Below are 20068 nucleotides of genomic sequence, written 5' to 3' on the forward strand. Positions count from 1 at the left end.
GTTTGTGTTTGTTATGTTATTACAGCGCATTGAGCCTACATTTTGTTTGTTAACAGCGCTTTGTAAATTAAATTATTATTATTATTATCTTAACTAATACAATTTCAAATAAATTGAATAAATTCTTTTGTGAACAAAACTAAATAGAACTTTATTTATAATATAGACGAACTCAACTTGTGATCAAATGAAATGAAATAAATGTATTAGACTTTAGTAATAATATCTTTTGACAAAATCTAACTCACTATAATAACACAGCCTTTCAGTCTCACGTTCTGGTGTAACGACATTGCCACCTATGTTGCATCATTCTCTAACCTCTTCCCACCGTCACCATCTAAACAAACACACTCCATAACAGTGTTCAATTGAGCTCACACGTGAGCCTTCCTCTTGTCGCAGGGAACAAATGACCGGAAAGGTACTGAGATCGATGTTTCTATAGACACATTTCATGACTCCTATCATTCCATTCAGTACTAAGATCCATGTTTCTATAGACACATTTCATGACTCCTATCATTCCATTTAGTACTAAGATCCATGTTTCTATAGACACATTTCATGACTCCTATCATTCCATTCAGTACTAAGATCCATGTTTCTATAGACACATTTCATGACTCCTATCATTCCATTTAGTACTAAGATCCATGTTTCTGTAGACACATTTCATGACTCCTATCATTCCATTCAGTACTAAGATCCATGTTTCTTTCTATAGACACATTTATGACTCCTATCATTCCATTCAGTACTAAGATCCATGTTTCTATAGACACATTTCATGACTCCTATCATTCCATTCAGTACTAAGATCTATGTTTCTATAGACACATTTCATGACTCCTATCATTCCATTCAGTACTAAGATCCATGTTTCTTTCTATAGACACATTTCATGACTCCTATCATTCCATTCAGTACTAAGATCTATGTTTCTATAGACACATTTCATGACTCCTATCATCCCATTCAGTACTAAGATCTATGTTTCTTTCTATAGACACATTTCATGACTCCTATCATTCCATTTAGTACTAAGATCTATGTTTCTTTCTATAGACACATTTCATGACTCCTATCATTCCATTCAGTACTAAGATCCATGTTTCTTTCTATAGACACATTTCATGACTCCTTTCATTCTATTCAGTACTAAGATCCATGTTTCTTTCTATAGACACATTTCATGACTCCTATCATTCCATTTAGTACTAAGATCCATGTTTCTATAGACACATTTCATGACTCCTATCATTCCATTCAATACTAAGATCCATGTTTCTTTCTATAGACACATTTCATGACTCCTATCATTCCATTCAATACTAAGATCCATGTTTCTATAGACACATTTCATGACTCCTATCATTCCATTCAGTACTAAGATCCATGTTTCTTTCTATAGACACATTTCATGACTCCTATCATTCCATTCAATACTAAGATCCATGTTTCTATAGACACATTTCATGACTCCTATCATTCCATTCAATACTAAGATCCATGTTTCTATAGACACATTTCATGACTCCTATCATTCCATTCAGTACTAAGATCCATGTTTCTATAGACACATTTCATGTCTCCTATCATTCCATTCAGTACTAAGATCTATGTTTTTTTTTCAAATTCAAACGAGTGAATTCAGAAACGTACTGGTAAAAAAATCTCATTGTTAAAAGCGTCAACTTTTTTTTCCTGTACTATTTCGGTAGCTAATAACATATTAGAGAAGACTATGTAAAGACTAAGGCAGAACCATTTTGACATTGGAATAAGACAAACACAAAAGATATCTCTCACATCTTTTAGGCCCTAAAGGTCTGCCATGCCTAAAAAGATTCTTGCAACCAATGAAAAGGTGACGAACAGACAAGTCATCATAACACATGTCTTTTGTAGACATATTTGTTCTTTTTAACGAGTCTCCATCATGGCATTGCTAAATAGGACTCTTTTCTTACAATTGCAATAATAATAATACAAAACAATGTCTTTGATCGGGATGATGAATGAAGTGTACTGTATGGCTTCACAAACCCGCCACCTACATATGTTGTAACAGAAACTATCAGGCGGGCTTGATTTGAGATCTGATTACACTTACGATGAATAAAATATTCCTCTGCATTTAGGAAAGAATGGTCTATGACAAATTATATAGCACTAAGTCTCCGGAACGGGTTTTACTTTCTTACAAAGTTTAATTCTACAGCTTTAAAGAAACAGATTCTCGCGAGCAAAATAAGCCTTACGAGAAAACATTGTACAATCTAATTAGAATACAGTTCCACGACAACAAATTATACCATCTCATTAAAACAAATTCTACAGTCCCACGAGAACAAATCCTACATTATTAAGCAGTGGCGTACCTAAGGGGGGGATGGGGGGCGAATTTTTAAATCCCCCCGGGGGCCCAAATGGGTGTCCGAAATTTATTTGTAAATACATAAATTAATATATTTGATTGACAAATAGTGTCAACGGGTGTCTTTTTTTTATCAACATTTATGGATTAAATTTATCACAAAGACTAAACCTAGATCTAGGTCTATCAGTACGTTGACTTTGTTGACATTAAAAAAAAAATTTCCCACAGAGATGAAAGTTATTTTAAAAGTTGGTCTTACATTTTAAACTTTGTTGCCACGAATAAAACTGCATGATATACAGCGAACGCCAGGTATCTTGTTACCTTTACTAATAATAGATCTAAATGGCGAGTATTATATGGCTACACAAATTAACCTTTAAGCAAATTTACAGAATCGAGTATAACAGATCTAAAAGTCATTCTTAATAATGATAAAATAGTCCATTATTCGGGTTTGGCGTCTATAATTTCAGAATTAAACTTCACACTTGAGTTAGTACCCCTCTATTCATCTTTCCTCAATCCAATGGAAACTCTCTTTTTATTTACATCTAATCCTTTTGCTTTTGCACAAAACATAAACAAAAAACAATGACGTAATATCATACAATATTATCACATCCTCCCTCTTAAAGTTCTTAAGAGTGATATCTACTAGCACGGCCGGCCCTAGCATTTGCGGGGTCCAATGCGAAACGGATCGCGCGGGGCCTAGTCTGGGTAAGGATAAGCATAATGTCAAAATTATTTTTTTTTAATTAGAAAATAGGCCTACTTTCGTCTTTGCAATAAATTTTTATCAAATGAAAGCTCGCAATGCCACTTTTTATTTATTGGCACCCCAAAATGTCAATTTCGTCTATTCTTCAGGAGATTTGAATAAATTCAAAAAAAGTTCAGGACTTTATCGTATATCTTGCCTTTCTTATTATTTCCTGGAGGCCCTGGAAAATCAGGAGGTCGCGAAAACCCTGTTATTTTATATACGTTATAATGGTTTAATTTAATAATGTACACTTGGAATTAGCGCGGGGCCTATGAAAGCGCGGCGCCCACTGCGACCGCATAGGCTGCAGTGGCCTAAGGCCGGCCCTGTCTACTATGAACTTTAACAATTCGTCCACTTCTGGTTGTCTTGACTGGCACAAGTTCTTTAGACGTTGGTCTATAACTGTCTGTTTCGTTTGTTCCAACAGTTTGCAGTTCATTGTCTTCATCGGTATCTTAGTACAAGGAGATGTCTTCATCGAAATTCTTATTCAAAAAGCGTTGATTTCTTCTGTATGTTTTTTCATCGTTTGTCTTTATGATGTAAGATCTGGGTGCTGAATGTTTTTTTATGACAACTGCTTTCTGCCATGTTTGACCTAGACGAACTCTCCGACAGAATAATCTTTAGGTAGTCTTGCTTTTGCATCGTATTTCACTTTGCTTTTCATCTGTCGTTCGTTGAGTAATGTCTCTGCATTTTCAGCTACCGATGGTTTCAATAGTTTGGGATCAGTTGGATTGATTCCCTTAGTCTTCTACTCGTCAGCAGTTGTAATGGTGAATACGGCAGTCCACTTATCGGAGTATTTCTATACTCGAGCATAACGAGATATGGATCTTTCCCACTTTTGTATGCTCTGAATCCTTTTGCTTTCGCACAAAACATAAACAACCAACAATGACGTAATACCATATAATATTAGCACAGAATCTTCTTCATGCAGTGGAAAATTAAGAAATTTTTGCCTATCTTGAATTCTGGTCAAAGCTCAAGCGCTCAATTAATATAGTTCAGAAGAAACTACAAAAGTCTGGACTGCATATACGGGAAGCTGTTAAAGAAATTAGTACCCTTTCATGCTTTCTGCAAAATGATGAGAAACTGACAAAAACCCAATCCATCGAAAAAACAAAGAAGGTAGTGAATACTATAGATTCCCTGTAATCAAAACAACCAGAAGAAAGAAAAGACTTAATGGGAAGTTGAGTTCTAATGTGGTACTGTCGATAGAACTGCAATTCAAACGTGTTGCGACAGAAGTGCTGGACAGATTTCATATGGAGATGAAGGGCAGATTCCAAAGGCTGGAAAGAAAATGGATACCTTTGGGTTTCTTCTTGAATCAAGACACCTGTTAGATGAAGACACGCTTATGACAAACTGTGCTACTTTTCCTGTTTGTATGATGAAATAAATGGAAAATCGCTTTTTCATTGATGCACGAGCACTTTTCATCAACAAACAGTAATACAATCACAAATAGACATATTGAGGAAACAGGCTTCATATGGGAATTACGTGTGCTCAAACTTTGCAACCTCCTCCGAATACCGCTAACTCAGGCCACTTCCATTACGTCATGTGAGATATCATTCTCAAAGCTCAAGTTCATCAAAAACTATCTCAGGAGCACAATGACGCAAGTAAAGTCACAACTACTAGAAAGTATTGATGTAGTTGATGTCATAGATTTCTTTGCTTCACAGAATGCACGACGTGAAGCGATATCAATTTAGATTTGTCACTTGTGTATTATTTAACTAATAAACAACGATATTATTCATTAAAAGAGTCTTGATGATTACTTTTTGATAAGTTTACTGATATACTGAACCAATTTGATTTGGGGCTTATATATTTTTGAGTACATTATCTCATGTCGAATGTCAAAATGCAAGGGGCCCCCAAAGAGGTCAATCCCCCCGGGCCCCCAAATCCCTAGTTACGCCCCTGCTATTAAGTCTTAAGTATTTTATTTGACTTTATATAAAGAAATAATAATAATAAGGCTAGTCTTCGAGTCCGAAGATTAGTGAGGAATGAAGTATTTCCTGTGACCTACATATTTTGCCACATCCAGGGCAAGCATAACCATTGTCTGAAGGTGGTCGATTTAAATTTTCTTTTCGCCGTCTGCGTTTGTCCTCGGCAGCGGATTTTCTTTTGGTCTCAAATGTGTATCCCGCGGCCTTCGTAAGTGACCTCCAGCTGTCTCGTTCTGAGGCCGCATGCCATCAGGTGCTCACTTCTATGTCAGCCAAGGGAATCTGACACCTAAGCTGTTCTTTGAAGCGTTTCCGTGGGGCGCCTCTGTTACTTCGACCACCTTTTAGCTCACCAAAAAAGACTGCCTTTGGCATACGTTCGTCTCCCATACCGGATACGTGCCCTACCCAGCGTAACTGTCGGACCAAAAGAAGTCCCTCTATACTGTCAATACCAGCGTTCGCAAGGACATCACTGTTTGTAGTGCGGTCTTGCCACCGTATGTCCATGATGGAGCTCAAGCATCTTTAGTGGACGCGCTCAATAAGTCTTAGATGTTTCCTGTATAGTGTCCATGTCTCAGAGCCATAGAGAAGGGTTGAGAGAACCACCGCCTGGTAGACACTAATTTTTGTAGGCAGGCTGAGCGATCTGTTCTGCCAAACTCTCGCCTGAAGGCGTCCAAAAGCGCTACTGGCCCTGGCCAGACAGTTATCAACTTCTCTTGAAAGTGAGGCGCCATTTGACACTATACTACCTAGATATGTGAAGTGGTCTACCACATTAAGGGGCTGTCCGTTTACGGTGATCCTTGGGGCTGAGTATGTTTTATTGAGTGACTTCTGGAACATGACTTCTGTTTTCCCGAGATTTATAGATAGAGGCGGCAGCGTATTAAAATTCGTTTACCGCGTTCTGGAGGTCATGTTCATTGTGAGCTAGCAGGGCGCAATCATCGGCATAGAGAAGCAACGTTATGACCATCTCCTTCGTTTTTGTATGGGATAGTAGACGTCGAAGATTGAACACATTGCCATCAGAACGAAACCGGATGTAGATGCCTTCGTGCAATCGCTGCCTCATTTGACCCAGCATTACACCAAAGAATATAGCGAATAGAGTAGGAGCAAGTACACAGCCCTGCTTCACGCCATTTCTATTGGGAAGTGATCAGAAAGGGCACCATTGTGTCTGATCTGGCCTATTTGCCCCACTTGAAACTGCTTGAGAATGGATAGGAACGTAGTTGAGCATCGCAGCCTGGCCGAAATCCTCCACAAACCATCGCGACTGACCGTGTCGAAAACTTTTGTGAGATCCACAAAGGCAGCGTATAGGTTTAAGTTCTGCTCTTTGCTTTTTTTTTTTTGTTATTGTCGCAGAACAAATATCATGTCAGATGTACCTCTACCGGCGTTGAAACCACATTGGCTTTCATATATAAGACCTCTTCCACTAAAGAGTGGGTTAGTTGGTCGAGCAACACTCGAGCAAAGATCTTTCCAGCTACAGACAGAAGTGTAATGCCTCGATAGTTGGAGCAGTTAGACTTGTCACCCTTTTTGTATAGGGATATGATTACGGAGTCTCGAAGTTCAGGTGGGACCACGCACTTCTCCCAGCATAGAGCGAACAAGTCTGTCAGCGTCTCGGTTACAGAAGAAATAATGAAGAAACAAAAACATTTTAAAGCTTCAATTCATTGTCAACGTCTAAATGTATAACTTATAATTAGATTTACATATCTTAGTTAAACCTTTGTGAGAGTTGATTGGTTTTAATATGATTATCATCTCTTGTATCCGGCAATTTTCATGCAATAAATCGCCATGGGATAAAACATAGCATCATTAAATTATCTATTTTAGTATCTTGAAAATGTTATTTTAAAATGTAGAATGTAAGATCAAGTGATTCAAATGATAAACAAAAAAAAAAAAACAACGGAAAGATCAAATGTCTACGTCAATGTCGAACTTTTGCCATGAACATTCGTGTGTGTGTGTCTCCAAAAGTGTACATATGTTTTTTATAGCGTAATATCGTGATTGAAATACCTCATTCTGATTTTGTGTATACAATGGAAATTTTTTGTTAGCTCGGTAAAAAGGAAATATATATTTTTTTAAACCAGCCACCTTATTATCTAATGTCAAAGATAAATTTAAATGTAAATCGTATTTATTCATATAGATATTTTTTAGTGGCCCGGAAAGGGTAAAATCCTTTAAAAAGATTTATATTTCCGTTCGTTCATCCGTTCATTTTTTTTTTCTTTGACGTTATATGGAATGATTTGTTTAGATGACAAGCTATACGAACTAGGTGCACCAATGTTTATACAAACTCGTTATCTTTCTCGTGTTTGCCTAAACATATTGGCCTATTATGGCTTGGAAGAAAGTCTTTGCAGTGTAACTTTCAAAGGATTACGTTCAGACATTAATATTGTAATTAGTATATTCAATAACTCTTTAGTACGAAACATTAAATGATGCAATATCTCGAGGGTAAAACATGGATTTAAAAAAAAAAGATTTAAAACTTTGCGTTACTATTCTAATGAAGGATTCGCTAAATCAATTTTTTGACAAAGAATTGTTTTAGTGTACTGCTGTAAGCCTAGAGACGCAAGCGATTTCAATTTTTTTCCCTTTGACGTATGGATAATTTTCATTCATAAATCTTTCTAGCCAAAATTAATTTTTCGAAAATGAAACATTTTCAAACCGATATAACGGTCCCCTTGTGGCCAATAGTTGAGAATGTTTTCCCCATTTATATACATATATATTGAAATTGTAAAGAAAGATCGTTAGAGCCGATTTCGAAATAATATATAAATATATATATATATATATATATATATATATATATATATATATATATATATATATATATATATATATATATATATACAAGAATTGCTCACTTAAGAGTATAGGGTTAGTATTTATTACTGTGATATATGCATCTCTCTTCTTTAATTCATAAAATCCATATATCAGAATTAGTGAACAAGAAAAACATAAAAGAAATGTTATTTAAAAAAAAGATATATATTGTAATAACTTAAGTGAGGCAACTCAACGAGGCACATATATCTTTATTTACACGACATCACAAGTTCATAAAACATCATCTTTCTTAGGCACAGTCTTTTCATTTCGGCTCTCAACTTGGGCGGAAATCGTTCTCTTCTCTTCCTAATGTTGACATCCTTTTTAGTCTAATTTATCACAGTGCGCACTTTCTAGCTTAGATGTCGGTGCGCATGGCGGAGTTATAACCATGCCCCCTTCTTAAAGCTTTTCGTCCCGAAAAGAAACAGTGCAGTGGAGCTTTGACAGTTCAGGTGGAGGTCGATCGGTGGGAACCACAGACGTTAGGGTGCTTGTTGCCCACAAAGCCATCTGCACAGTTTCCCGTGGTTGTCGCTTCCTCTTCTTCCAGTTGGCCAGTCTACGCTGGAGGCGATATCGTGGTCGCTTCTTCGACCTCATGACGATAGTCGCTGATGCCAGCCAGCTGACACATGGAGAGTTAGTGGAGGTCAGGGTTGCCAGCCACGTAACATAAATGGATGTTGTAGCGATCACCGTAGATTCCAGGGTTGTTGTTCTAAGACGCTGAGTAAGCGGACCTTTTCCATGGACGTGTCCTGACACAATTGTAGGCCCACAGCTAGCCATGGTTTCAAGCACATAGTCTTTCTCAGCTTCATCTGTAAGGTATGCCCATGAAGCATCCTTGTAATGTTCATCCACCACTACATCAGGTTTCGATGGGATTAATTCACCACCGTTCAAGTCACTTTCACTGATGTGGGCAGAAGTACACATTTCTGTCAAGTTCAGGTCTTGTAGCTGGGTTTCTTGGCAAGGGCACTGTCCCCTCAGGACGCCGCATATACAGTTCTTGTCAATCGCCTGGATGCAGTTGCCAAGTATGGAGTTCTCTCTTATGCCGCTGCCAAAGTCAAATTCGTTGTTTTTGTCTCGGCCATTGTTGAGGCTCGTATTCGCAATCTCACCCGACGACATCCAAGGCAAGGAATCAGAAACGGTCTTGAGGCTTTCATGGTTTGAGTTATCATCAAAGTTACTGACAGATAAACAGAGGTCTTTAAGGTCCACAGAAGCCAGCTTGGACGCAGTCCCAACGTTGTCTTGATCTGTCCGGCTCGTTGCAGGTATACCAGGAACAAAAGTTTCAGGCTCATAACAGACTTCTCTAGTTTCTTCATTTGTTTCTTTTCTTTCAATTCTGCATATCCCATTGAGATCGTCTCAGCAATCGGTGTCACGTTTCTCGCCCTAAAAGTCATCCCCGTCAGACTTGCCCACAACACAGTCACAGACAGCGCTCCAATCCCCAGCGCCTCCATCACCACTCTTTGTGCAGCAACAGTCCTGACCAGGCAACTGCTTCTTCCCTAACGAGTTTATTCCTCCTTTTGCTTGCGACACAATTTTATCACTTTGGTCTATTTGGCCTTCTACTTGCAATACACTTTCATCAACTTTGTTCAATTTCAAATGTGTAGGTCTCTGGATCTTCTTCTTCATTGATCAGAGCTTGCCTCAGACGAGCCGTGAGCGTTTCCCTGCTACCGAGAGATTTTAAACCTCGGTCCCTAAGCTCTTGTCTTATCTCTTTAATTGAGAGCTGATGTAATAGCTTCAAATATGTCATTGTAATCAAAGCCTACCTCCTCTCGTTGAGTTGCCTATGATCCCACTTCTGACACCAGTTGTAATAACTTAAGTGAGGCAACTCAACGAGGCACATACATCTTTATTTACACGACATCACAAGTTCATAAAACATCATCTTTCTTAGGCACAGTCTTTTCACTTCGGCTCTCAACTTGGGCGGAAATCGTTCTCTTCTCTTCCTAATGTTGACATCCTTTTTAGTCTAATTTATCACAGTGCGCACCTTCTAGCTTAGATGTCGGTGCGCATGGCGGAGTTATAACCATGCCCCCTTCTTAAAGCTTTTCGTCCCGAAAAGAAACAGTGCAGTGGAGCTTTGACAGTTCAGGTGGAGGTCGATCGGTGGGAACCACAGACGTTAGGGTGCTTGTTGCCCACAAAGCCATCTGCACAGTTTCCCGTGGTTGTCGCTTCCTCTTCTTCCAGTTGGCCAGTCTACGCTGGAGGCGATATCGTGGTCGCTTCTTCGACCTCATGACGATAGTCGCTGATGCCAGCCAGCTGACACATGGAGAGTTAGTGGAGGTCAGGGTTGCCAGCCACGTAACATAAATGGATGTTGTAGCGATCACCGTAGATTCCAGGGTTGTTGTTCTAAGACGCTGAGTAAGCGGACCTTTTCCATGGACGTGTCCTGACACAATTGTAGGCCCACAGCTAGCCATGGTTTCAAGCACATAGTCTTTCTCAGCTTCATCTGTAAGGTATGCCCATGAAGCATCCTTGTAATGTTCATCCACCACTACATCAGGTTTCGATGGGATTAATTCACCACCGTTCAAGTCACTTTCACTGATGTGGGCAGAAGTACACATTTCTGTCAAGTTCAGGTCTTGTAGCTGGGTTTCTTGGCAAGGGCACTGTCCCCTCAGGACGCCGCATATACAGTTCTTGTCAATCGCCTGGATGCAGTTGCCAAGTATGGAGTTCTCTCTTATGCCGCTGCCAAAGTCAAATTCGTTGTTTTTGTCTCGGCCATTGTTGAGGCTCGTATTCGCAATCTCACCCGACGACATCCAAGGCAAGGAATCAGAAACGGTCTTGAGGCTTTCATGGTTTGAGTTATCATCAAAGTTACTGACAGATAAACAGAGGTCTTTAAGGTCCACAGAAGCCAGCTTGGACGCAGTCCCAACGTTGTCTTGATCTGTCCGGCTCGTTGCAGGTATACCAGGAACAAAAGTTTCAGGCTCATAACAGACTTCTCTAGTTTCTTCATTTGTTTCTTTTCTTTCAATTCTGCATATCCCATTGAGATCGTCTCAGCAATCGGTGTCACGTTTCTCGCCCTAAAAGTCATCCCCGTCAGACTTGCCCACAACACAGTCACAGACAGCGCTCCAATCCCCAGCGCCTCCATCACCACTCTTTGTGCAGCAACAGTCCTGACCAGGCAACTGCTTCTTCCCTAACGAGTTTATTCCTCCTTTTGCTTGCGACACAATTTTATCACTTTGGTCTATTTGGCCTTCTACTTGCAATACACTTTCATCAACTTTGTTCAATTTCAAATGTGTAGGTCTCTGGATCTTCTTCTTCATTGATCAGAGCTTGCCTCAGACGAGCCGTGAGCGTTTCCCTGCTACCGAGAGATTTTAAACCTCGGTCCCTAAGCTCTTGTCTTATCTCTTTAATTGAGAGCTGATGTAATAGCTTCAAATATGTCATTGTAATCAAAGCCTACCTCCTCTCGTTGAGTTGCCTATGATCCCACTTCTGACACCAGTTGTAATAACTTAAGTGAGGCAACTCAACGAGGCACATACATCTTTATTTACACGACATCACAAGTTCATAAAACATCATCTTTCTTAGGCACAGTCTTTTCACTTCGGCTCTCAACTTGGGCGGAAATCGTTCTCTTCTCTTCCTAATGTTGACATCCTTTTTAGTCTAATTTATCACAGTGCGCACCTTCTAGCTTAGATGTCGGTGCGCATGGCGGAGTTATAACAATATATATATATACATACAAGAATTGCTCGCTTAAGATTATAGGATTAAAATTGAGTCATTCCAAAGCCTTTTGGTACCTTTAACCAAAGCTTAGGATTTCTTCCAGAGATCAGGAATGAGAGATAAGCTCTTGGTTTTGTCTCAGCAAGATATCATTTAATCACAGCCCGGGTCATTGAACCAGTGTTTGGCTGGCTATACCGTGGTGAGATTCGATCGTACTGCAACACTGTATTGAGAGCCACTGACTGATAGAATTTTCTGTCACTACAGATTGCGTTGCTCGTGAGGAGAGGCCAAAATGATTTAAATAAATTGACATTAATTATTGTTTTAATATTAATTTTATGAAATTAAGAGAGAAACTATGTTCTTGTTTATCCTGCCAGACAAATAAAGGGAAAATAAGGAATACGGCATTCCATAAGTGTACAAGTTAATACAAGTATTAAGTTCCCTTAGTGCTGTACTCCAGAGACAAAGGTCAAAACCCTGACATAATTCATTGTACTATATCTCTGTCTTAGAGATAGTCCAGTGGCAAATACCTAGCATGAAAACTAAACATGCAATAACTATCACAGGGTCACCCATAGGTTTGAAAACCTCTAATAATTGACATAAAGTTGAACTTATTGATGAACTGAAGAAAAAAAAGATCTTGCTTTGGATATATGCTCATAATACATCCGTGATAATGTATGGCCTAGCCCCCTAGTGAGCACTACTGTTGAGAAAAAATATGCTAATCTGTACTTGAATAATTTTTGTTGAAGTCTAAAATATCTAATTAATTAATTAAATGATGTTTATGTTTAGATGTTTATATTTAGCTTTACATGTTTAGGTCTAATCTTATCTTATATAATACAGACGTTACTTTAAAAAGGTGTTCATATTTAGATGTTCATATTCATCATATCTAGATGTTCATGTTTGGATGTTTATTTCTCATTGGCAATAAGAATAAAGATGTGCAGTGAGCTAACATTCGATTCATTTCGAACTGTCCACCATGAAATGGGTCACATTGAATACTTCATGTCCTATGCTGACCAACCAACAATATTTAGAGAAGGGGCAAATGCTGCATTTCACGAGGCAATAGGAGATACAATACAACTTTCAGTTCTATCAGAAACACATCTCAGAGGACTGGGTCTAATTGATGAAGACTACCTTCCTGACGATCCAGACATCCAATATAGTAAGTGTTTTTCAATTCAAATTAATCAAGACATACAACATAGTAAGTATTTTAAACTATTTTTCAATATAAATCGATCAAGACATCCAATATAGTAAGTGTTTTTCAAGTCAAATTGATCAAGGCATACAATTCAGTAAGTGTTTTTCAATTCAAATTGATCAAGGCATACAATTCAGTAAGTGTTTTTCAATTCAAATTGATCAAGGCATACAAATCAGTAAGTGTTTTTCAATTCAAATTGATCAAGGCATACAATATAATAAGTGTTTTTCAATTCAAATTGATCAAGGCATACAATTCAGTAAGTGTTTTCCAATTCAAATTGATCAAGGCAGTAAGTGTTTTTCAATTAATACTGATCAAGACATCCAATATAATAAGTGTTTTTCAATTCAAATTTCGAGTAAAATCTGCAGAAAACATTTTCAATGGGTTACATACACAGCTCAATATGTTCTTATCACACTCTCTGGGAACAGATTTTGTAATGAAATTCATCTGTAATATAATATTCATGAAGGCTCTTTAAAAATAATACGTGTAACAAGTAGGCCTTATTCACGTGATAACATCTTTCATATGATACGTGTAACAGGTAGGCCTTATACTAGTGATAACATCTTTCAACTGATACGTTTATTTTACCTGCGAAACAAAAACTAAAGTTTGCATTTGTCCTCTGGTTTTCGTGATTAGGACATTCCTACTTCCCCTAATAGAGAAAAGCCGCTATTAGTTGTGTGTGCTCTGTTCAGTCCGTTTCTCCATCCCTATGTCACGTTTGCATCTCTTGGTTTTTAGCTTTCAAAGTTTACGTGCGAAGGCTACTTTTTGTCTTTGAAATCATATCGTTTTTTTTAAATAAATAATGGAAATCGTTTGTTTTGATATAAAAATACTCCACTTTAAAAATATATACAAACATCGAGGGAAGTTATATAAATAAAAGGACAAAAAAAATATTTAGAATTTTATCTCGTAACATTTATACCTTGGAACATCATGTGTCAAAATATTGCTTCTTACTTACTTAGATCCTTCCATGCCGTTCGGCTCATTGGCGGCAAGCTGTCTCCAAGATGTCTCTGGTAATGTCTAAACCCTCTTCCCACCTGCTGTGCGATGCCTTGATGTCCTTCATGAAAGTGTGTGCTAAGTTATACTAGGACATCACTATTTGTTCTTTCCTCATATAGGCCTCCATCTCATTGCAACTCTTGGTATGTGTAATTCATTCTGTCGGAGGGCATGTCCAGCAAACCTTATGTGACGCTCAGTCACTCTGTGGCATTTTACGTCTCGAGAGACGATCTTTTCCCTTTGCAACTTCTTGTGTGACTAAAGAGGCCAATCCTTGATACACAGCTGCGATCGCAGGTTGAGCATATATAATCACCAGCCGCCATTGCATTTTCACCCTTCTTTCTGCTTCTGTTGTGTATGACATCTGCAATCCGTGACCCTTCCTTTATGCTCTCTCTCCATGTGGATCTATCCAATTCCACCTCTTCCCAGCTGCTAGTGTCGATTTTGAAGAGCTTCATGTCGCGTTTGCATACTGTGACAAGTTAAAAGCTTGCTGTCAGAGTCACTCAATTTTATCACAGCGTTAATTATTATTATCATTATTTTATTTATATATTATATATTATTATTTTATTTTAGTTATTTCCCCGTCCTATCGCCACTTTCTTCACCCGCCCCACCTTTACCTCTCCAGGCTAGACTTAGTCGACCACCTTGGGACAACTAGACCAAGGCTTTCACTTATCTCCCTTGACCGGGGTAAAGAAAATCACACGGTCTCTTTGATGTCTGACGGCCGCAGTGGACACCACCTTTGGGTGGAATGCGAGTCAATCTTTCTTCCCCTCCCCTTTCTCCCACGTCTCTCTTTGATCAAAGAGATTACTCGAGTCAACACACCTCTCGACGCTCCAAGGTGCGACTCCCATCTCAAGTCTAATTCACCCTCGTGTAAGATAATTCTTTGCCTAGGACATTTCCTGTTTCCGCCCATATTTTCCAGGCCTATATATAAGGTAGATTAAATCAAGCCAGACCCTCTTATTTCTCTATCGCTGTCAATCGAGTCTGGACTATATCATTTATTCTTACTCCTAGAGGAATACCTGATGGTAAGCCGAATTTAATCCATCTTAATTACTTTGTGTGCATATTTCTCACTGAATTTTATCATGTGTATTTTATTATTTCATTTACATTTAATTAGTGCATTGTGTATTTCTCACTGTCGTAAGTAGAAAACATAAACATGTCTTATGTATGTAATTGAGTATTGCATTAGTCTATTAATGCTACGTTGCTCCATTGATCGTTGATGCAACCATGTATATATTTGTACATCTTAGTTTATTTCCTTTATCTCGGCTGACCGCCGTGATATTTTTACTAGCGCACTAACACTGCGCTTAGAGAAGATATATGAATTATCTCCCCTTACTCATTTTATTCTAACTAGAGTTGCGCCCCTTGAACGGACACCCTCTCCATTCAAGCGCGCTCCATTGTTCTCGGCCGACGGTCGTATGTAAACAAACCGTCATGGTCGCTGACCACAGCCCGTTTCTCCCCCCCCCCTTTTTTCTCTTCCAACTTGTGTTGTTTATTTGAGATTATTATTTCCCCTTTTATGTACATTTCTATATTGCTACTATCTGCCATCTATTTTCCAAATCCCATTTGTCATCATCTCCCTATTGTGCTCTAAAGCAATTTTACCTATCTGAAGAATGCACCTCAGTCGAGAGCATCGATAAGATGCATGAGAGACATGTCCTAACTTGTCTTTATGTATCCGCAGCCTCCCTCAGGTGTCTGCCTATTTGCTATTTGTTTGGATCATCTTACCTGCCTTTGTGCTTAGTGCTATTCAGCACTGCACTTGCCTATTTATCGGATCACTCACCTACCTATTTATTTGGCATTGTCTGCCTAGTCAACTGCCTATTTGCTATTGAGTATCATCTCCTGCCTACGTGGATCTACTCAACTCTACTACTTGGCGCTATCGGCCTTGCCCGCCTATTCGACAGCCTACCTGTCATCTTATTAGGTGCGACGTCCCTATAGACCCAGATCTGTGCGAGACGTCATAGCTACGCCAAACCCTCTACAAATCACTGGACTTATACTGTCAACTACGCTTCCCACGTCAGATCAGCTCTCCCCTCGGTAACCTTGTGCCCACGGTAGCCGGCCACCCGCCCTACTGTTCCCACTACAGATACCAGAACTTTGGATTGAGACTCCACTAGAAATGTATCACCGGCGTCCCTCTACCCGCTAGAGCGCCACCTCCAGCTGCAGAACGTCAAGCCAGGACACAGCCAGCTGCAACCCAGAAGACAAAGTGACATACTCTCTTATTAGGTGCAAGAGTGATGATTAGATATATTATTGCTTAGAGATAGATTGAAACCCTCACCCTTTTTATTCTTATATGTAAATATTTATGTAAATAAATATTCTTCATTTTTAACTTTGTATCTTTCTTTCATTGCTTGTCTCGTTGCGTGCCTGCTCCCGATTTATATGCTGACGGGTTGATGTGTGATAATTTAAAAAATAATCATCCCCTAGACATTAAACGCGCCAAACACACGTCACTTTCCCCAACCTGTCACACATACATCCATTTAACGTAAAAGTGGGCGAACAGCGGCTCTCCTGCCTTCTATTAGATCGCCATACAGAATGTCCTGTGGAAGTCGACCTACTGGCATTCTACGAACGCGGCCAAGCCAGCCAAGGCGTCTGCTGCTGATAACAGCGCGGATGGCCTGGCACCCTGCTCTTTGTAGCACTTCCTCATTGGTTATCTTATCTTGCCACCTTATTTTAAAGATCCGCCTTAGGCATCGGAGGTGGAAAACATTCAGCTTTTTTCCTGCCATGAGTAGGTTGACCATGTTTCACTTCCGTACAGCAAGGTGCTCAACACACAGGTCCGGTAGACTAGGGCTTTAGTACTGTTAGTCAGCAATATGTTGTCCCAGACTCTTTTCTGCAACCGTGACATGGTGGCCATTGCCTTGGCTATCCTGTTGTTTATGTCTTTATCCAGTAGAGTGTTGTTGGATATGATGGAGCCAATGTAACAAAGTGATCAACAATTTCTAGTGGTTGGCCATTAATGCTTACTTGAGGTGCAGTGTTTGTGTTTTGGACAAGTATCTTAGTCTTGCTTTGACTGATGTTTAAGCCGAACTTCTGGCAAGCTGCAGATAGTTTGTCAGCCAGCGACTGTAGCTGAATATCAGAATCAGCCACAATAGCTGCTAGCTGCATCATCAGCATACAGGAGTTCCCTGGTGAGTAGCTTTCTAACCTAGGTTTTTGCCCGCAGCCTTGATACATTAAATAGTTTTCCAGATGATCTTGTATTGAGAAACACACCTTCGTTGTCATTGTACGCATAATGCAGTAGACTGGAGAAGAATATGCCAAACAGAGTAGATGCGAGCACACATCCTTGCTTGACACCACTGCAAACCTCAAAAGGTGCTGATTGGGCTCCATTGAATTTGACAGTACATTTAGTTTCCTCATGAAAGCACTCAATGAACTTCAGTAGTTTGAGAGGGCAACCTATTTTCCTTAGGAGTTTGAAAAGGCCACTTCTGCTGACCATGTCAAAGGCTTTAGTCAGATCAACAAAAACGATGTAAAGGGGTCTGTCTCTCTCTCTCTCTGAATTTCTCCTGCAGTAGTCGTAGAAAAGATATCATGTCTATAGTGGATCTACCACTCCTGAATCTACACTGAGACTCTGGGTAGACTCTAGAAGCTATCACTTGCAGCCTAGATAGTGCCACTCTAGCAAAGATTTTGCCCATTATACTGAGGAGAGAGATACCCCTATAATTGTTGCAGTCACTCCGATCCCCTTTGTTCTTGTATATTGTGACTATAGTTGCGTCTCGCATGTCCTGTGGGACATGACCTGTTTCCCAACAGCGGCAGAAGAGAATATAGAGTTCAGGGAGCAGGAGTGATTCGTTGACTTTAACTACTTCCAGTGGGATACCATCACTCCCTGGAGATTTTCTATTTTTCATTTTTTTAGGTCACTAAGGCTCGGAAGCTCATCTAGGCATTCCAGTACTGGAAGATCTGATAGAAAAGCCAGGGCTTCATCGTCTACTGTATTTTCTGTGGCATAGACATCGAGGTAGTGTTCTGTCCATCGTTCTAGCTGCTTGGTTTGATCTGTATTTTTTTTCTCCAGATTAGACACCCAGGGCCGCTTTAATGCCATCAAACAGAGCTTTGCTATTTCCTGAGTAGAGACTGTCTTGAATTCTGTTGCAGGTATACCTCCAAAAGTTGTCAGCACATTGTCTAGCCACTTGTTTCGCCTCTTTTTGCCGCACCACTGGGTGCTTGGTGCTTTGACAAAATCAGAAAGCAAGCTGCTTACCCGCACCTGCAAATACAATCAAAAGAAAACCCTCAACATTATTGCGTTTTGCAAGCTGGAACATACGGACATTGTGTCATGGCTTCAATACTAACCCTGAATTCGTCACCGGAATGCGTCAAACAACTATCATCGACAGAGAACTAAACATTGATGTGGCCTGTCTGCAAGAAACCAGACTGGCAGACAATGGATCTCTTACAGAAAGCAACTATACATTCTACTGGCAAGGAAAACCACAACAAAGGCAAAGTTAATATAATCTGTGCTTACTCACCAACCCTTGCTGCACCGGAAGAGGACAAAGACAGATTCTTTTAAGCTCTAGAGGACGTAATTAAAAGTATTCCAAAGTCCGAGCACCTCTATATAAATGGAGACTTTAATGCTCGTGTTGGTGATGGAAATGCTGGATGGCTAAAATGCTTGGGACCTCATGGTGTTGCAAAATCAACGACAATGGCCAAAGGCTACTGGAGTTCTGTAGCTCTCATGAACTGAGTGTAACAAATACATTCTTCTCAGTCACAACCTCAATAAGTGGTCAAGTTCCAGTTTGACATAGGGTTTCTTTGAGTCCTGATCTTTGTAACTAAGTCCTAAAATCCGTCTAAGCAATTTTCGTTGATTCACTTTTAGTCTTTTCTCCATTTTGGCAGATGACGTTCACGTCTCTCATTCATAGGTTGCTGTTGGGATGATGATTGTGTTCAGAAGGTGTATTTTTGTCTCCAGTGCATGGCTTGGCTTATCCTAATAGGTTGCAGTCTTTCGAAAATGCTCCCTGCCTTTCCTATCGGCACGCTACATCATAGTAAGCATCTCCATCTTTTGCTATGATGCTGCCTAGGTATGTGAACTTATCCAACTCTTCAAGCTTTGACTCGCCAAGTCTGACGGGAGCTCCATTTGCATTTTATTCCACTGGTAAAATTAAAATTTTAATTTTATCCAATTTTATGCGAAAGCCAATTTTGTGGGCCGCTCTATCTAGGCTCCTTTTCATTTCTTGTATGCATTTACTTGTAGACCCGAGTCGTGCAACATCGTCAGTCCAAGTCCGTCCTTTGATTCTATTTACGTCATGGAATACCGAAGGCAGTCTGAGTCATTGCTCATTACGCGATCGATTAGCCCAAACTCTACGGGTCTCATAATCATTACAATTGTATGTATATGTCTTTAGGCAATGAAAACAAAAGATTTGTTAGGCAATCAACAAGTCGTTTTAAAGATTTTTAGGACCCTCGACCAAAAGAAAGTCTCTTTTCCCAGTCAGAACTTCAACTAGACTATCAGTATTGTTGGCCTTCTTTAGTAGTTGAACGACTTTAGTTCATCTCGTAGATCCCTGTTTCATAGGACTGTAGAGCCATATTCTGGAGAAACATTCCCGCCCACATACAACGCAGGTGAAGATGAACATTGGTGGTAGAGAAATTAGTCATCTTTTGTTCGGCTCTTTTTTTCAACCAAACCTGAGGCCAATGCTTTTTTCACAATGCATAGCTTTCTAGGCTAGTATTTAGGATAGTCTAATAAGCGATCAGGATATTGCGTAGTTGTCGACACTTTAAAGTACTACCGGCCTTTTTAA

General features: G+C 39.5%; 1 protein-coding gene across 2 annotated transcripts in view; it reads left to right on the top strand.

Moving 5' to 3' along the window:
* The window catches only part of LOC106059089 (angiotensin-converting enzyme-like), an 80804-nt gene that overhangs the window by 51717 nt on the left and 9019 nt on the right, over positions 1 to 20068 (top strand). For both annotated transcript variants that reach the window (XM_056004136.1, XM_056004137.1), the window contains one exon: positions 12784 to 13025. In XM_056004136.1, coding sequence (XP_055860111.1) covers positions 12784 to 13025 — 242 coding nt within the window. The remainder of the gene's footprint in view (positions 1 to 12783; positions 13026 to 20068) is intronic.

The sequence above is a fragment of the Biomphalaria glabrata genome, chromosome 11 (assembly GCF_947242115.1).
Source record: "Biomphalaria glabrata chromosome 11, xgBioGlab47.1, whole genome shotgun sequence".
In the NCBI taxonomy this organism is placed as follows: Eukaryota; Metazoa; Mollusca; class Gastropoda; family Planorbidae; genus Biomphalaria; species Biomphalaria glabrata.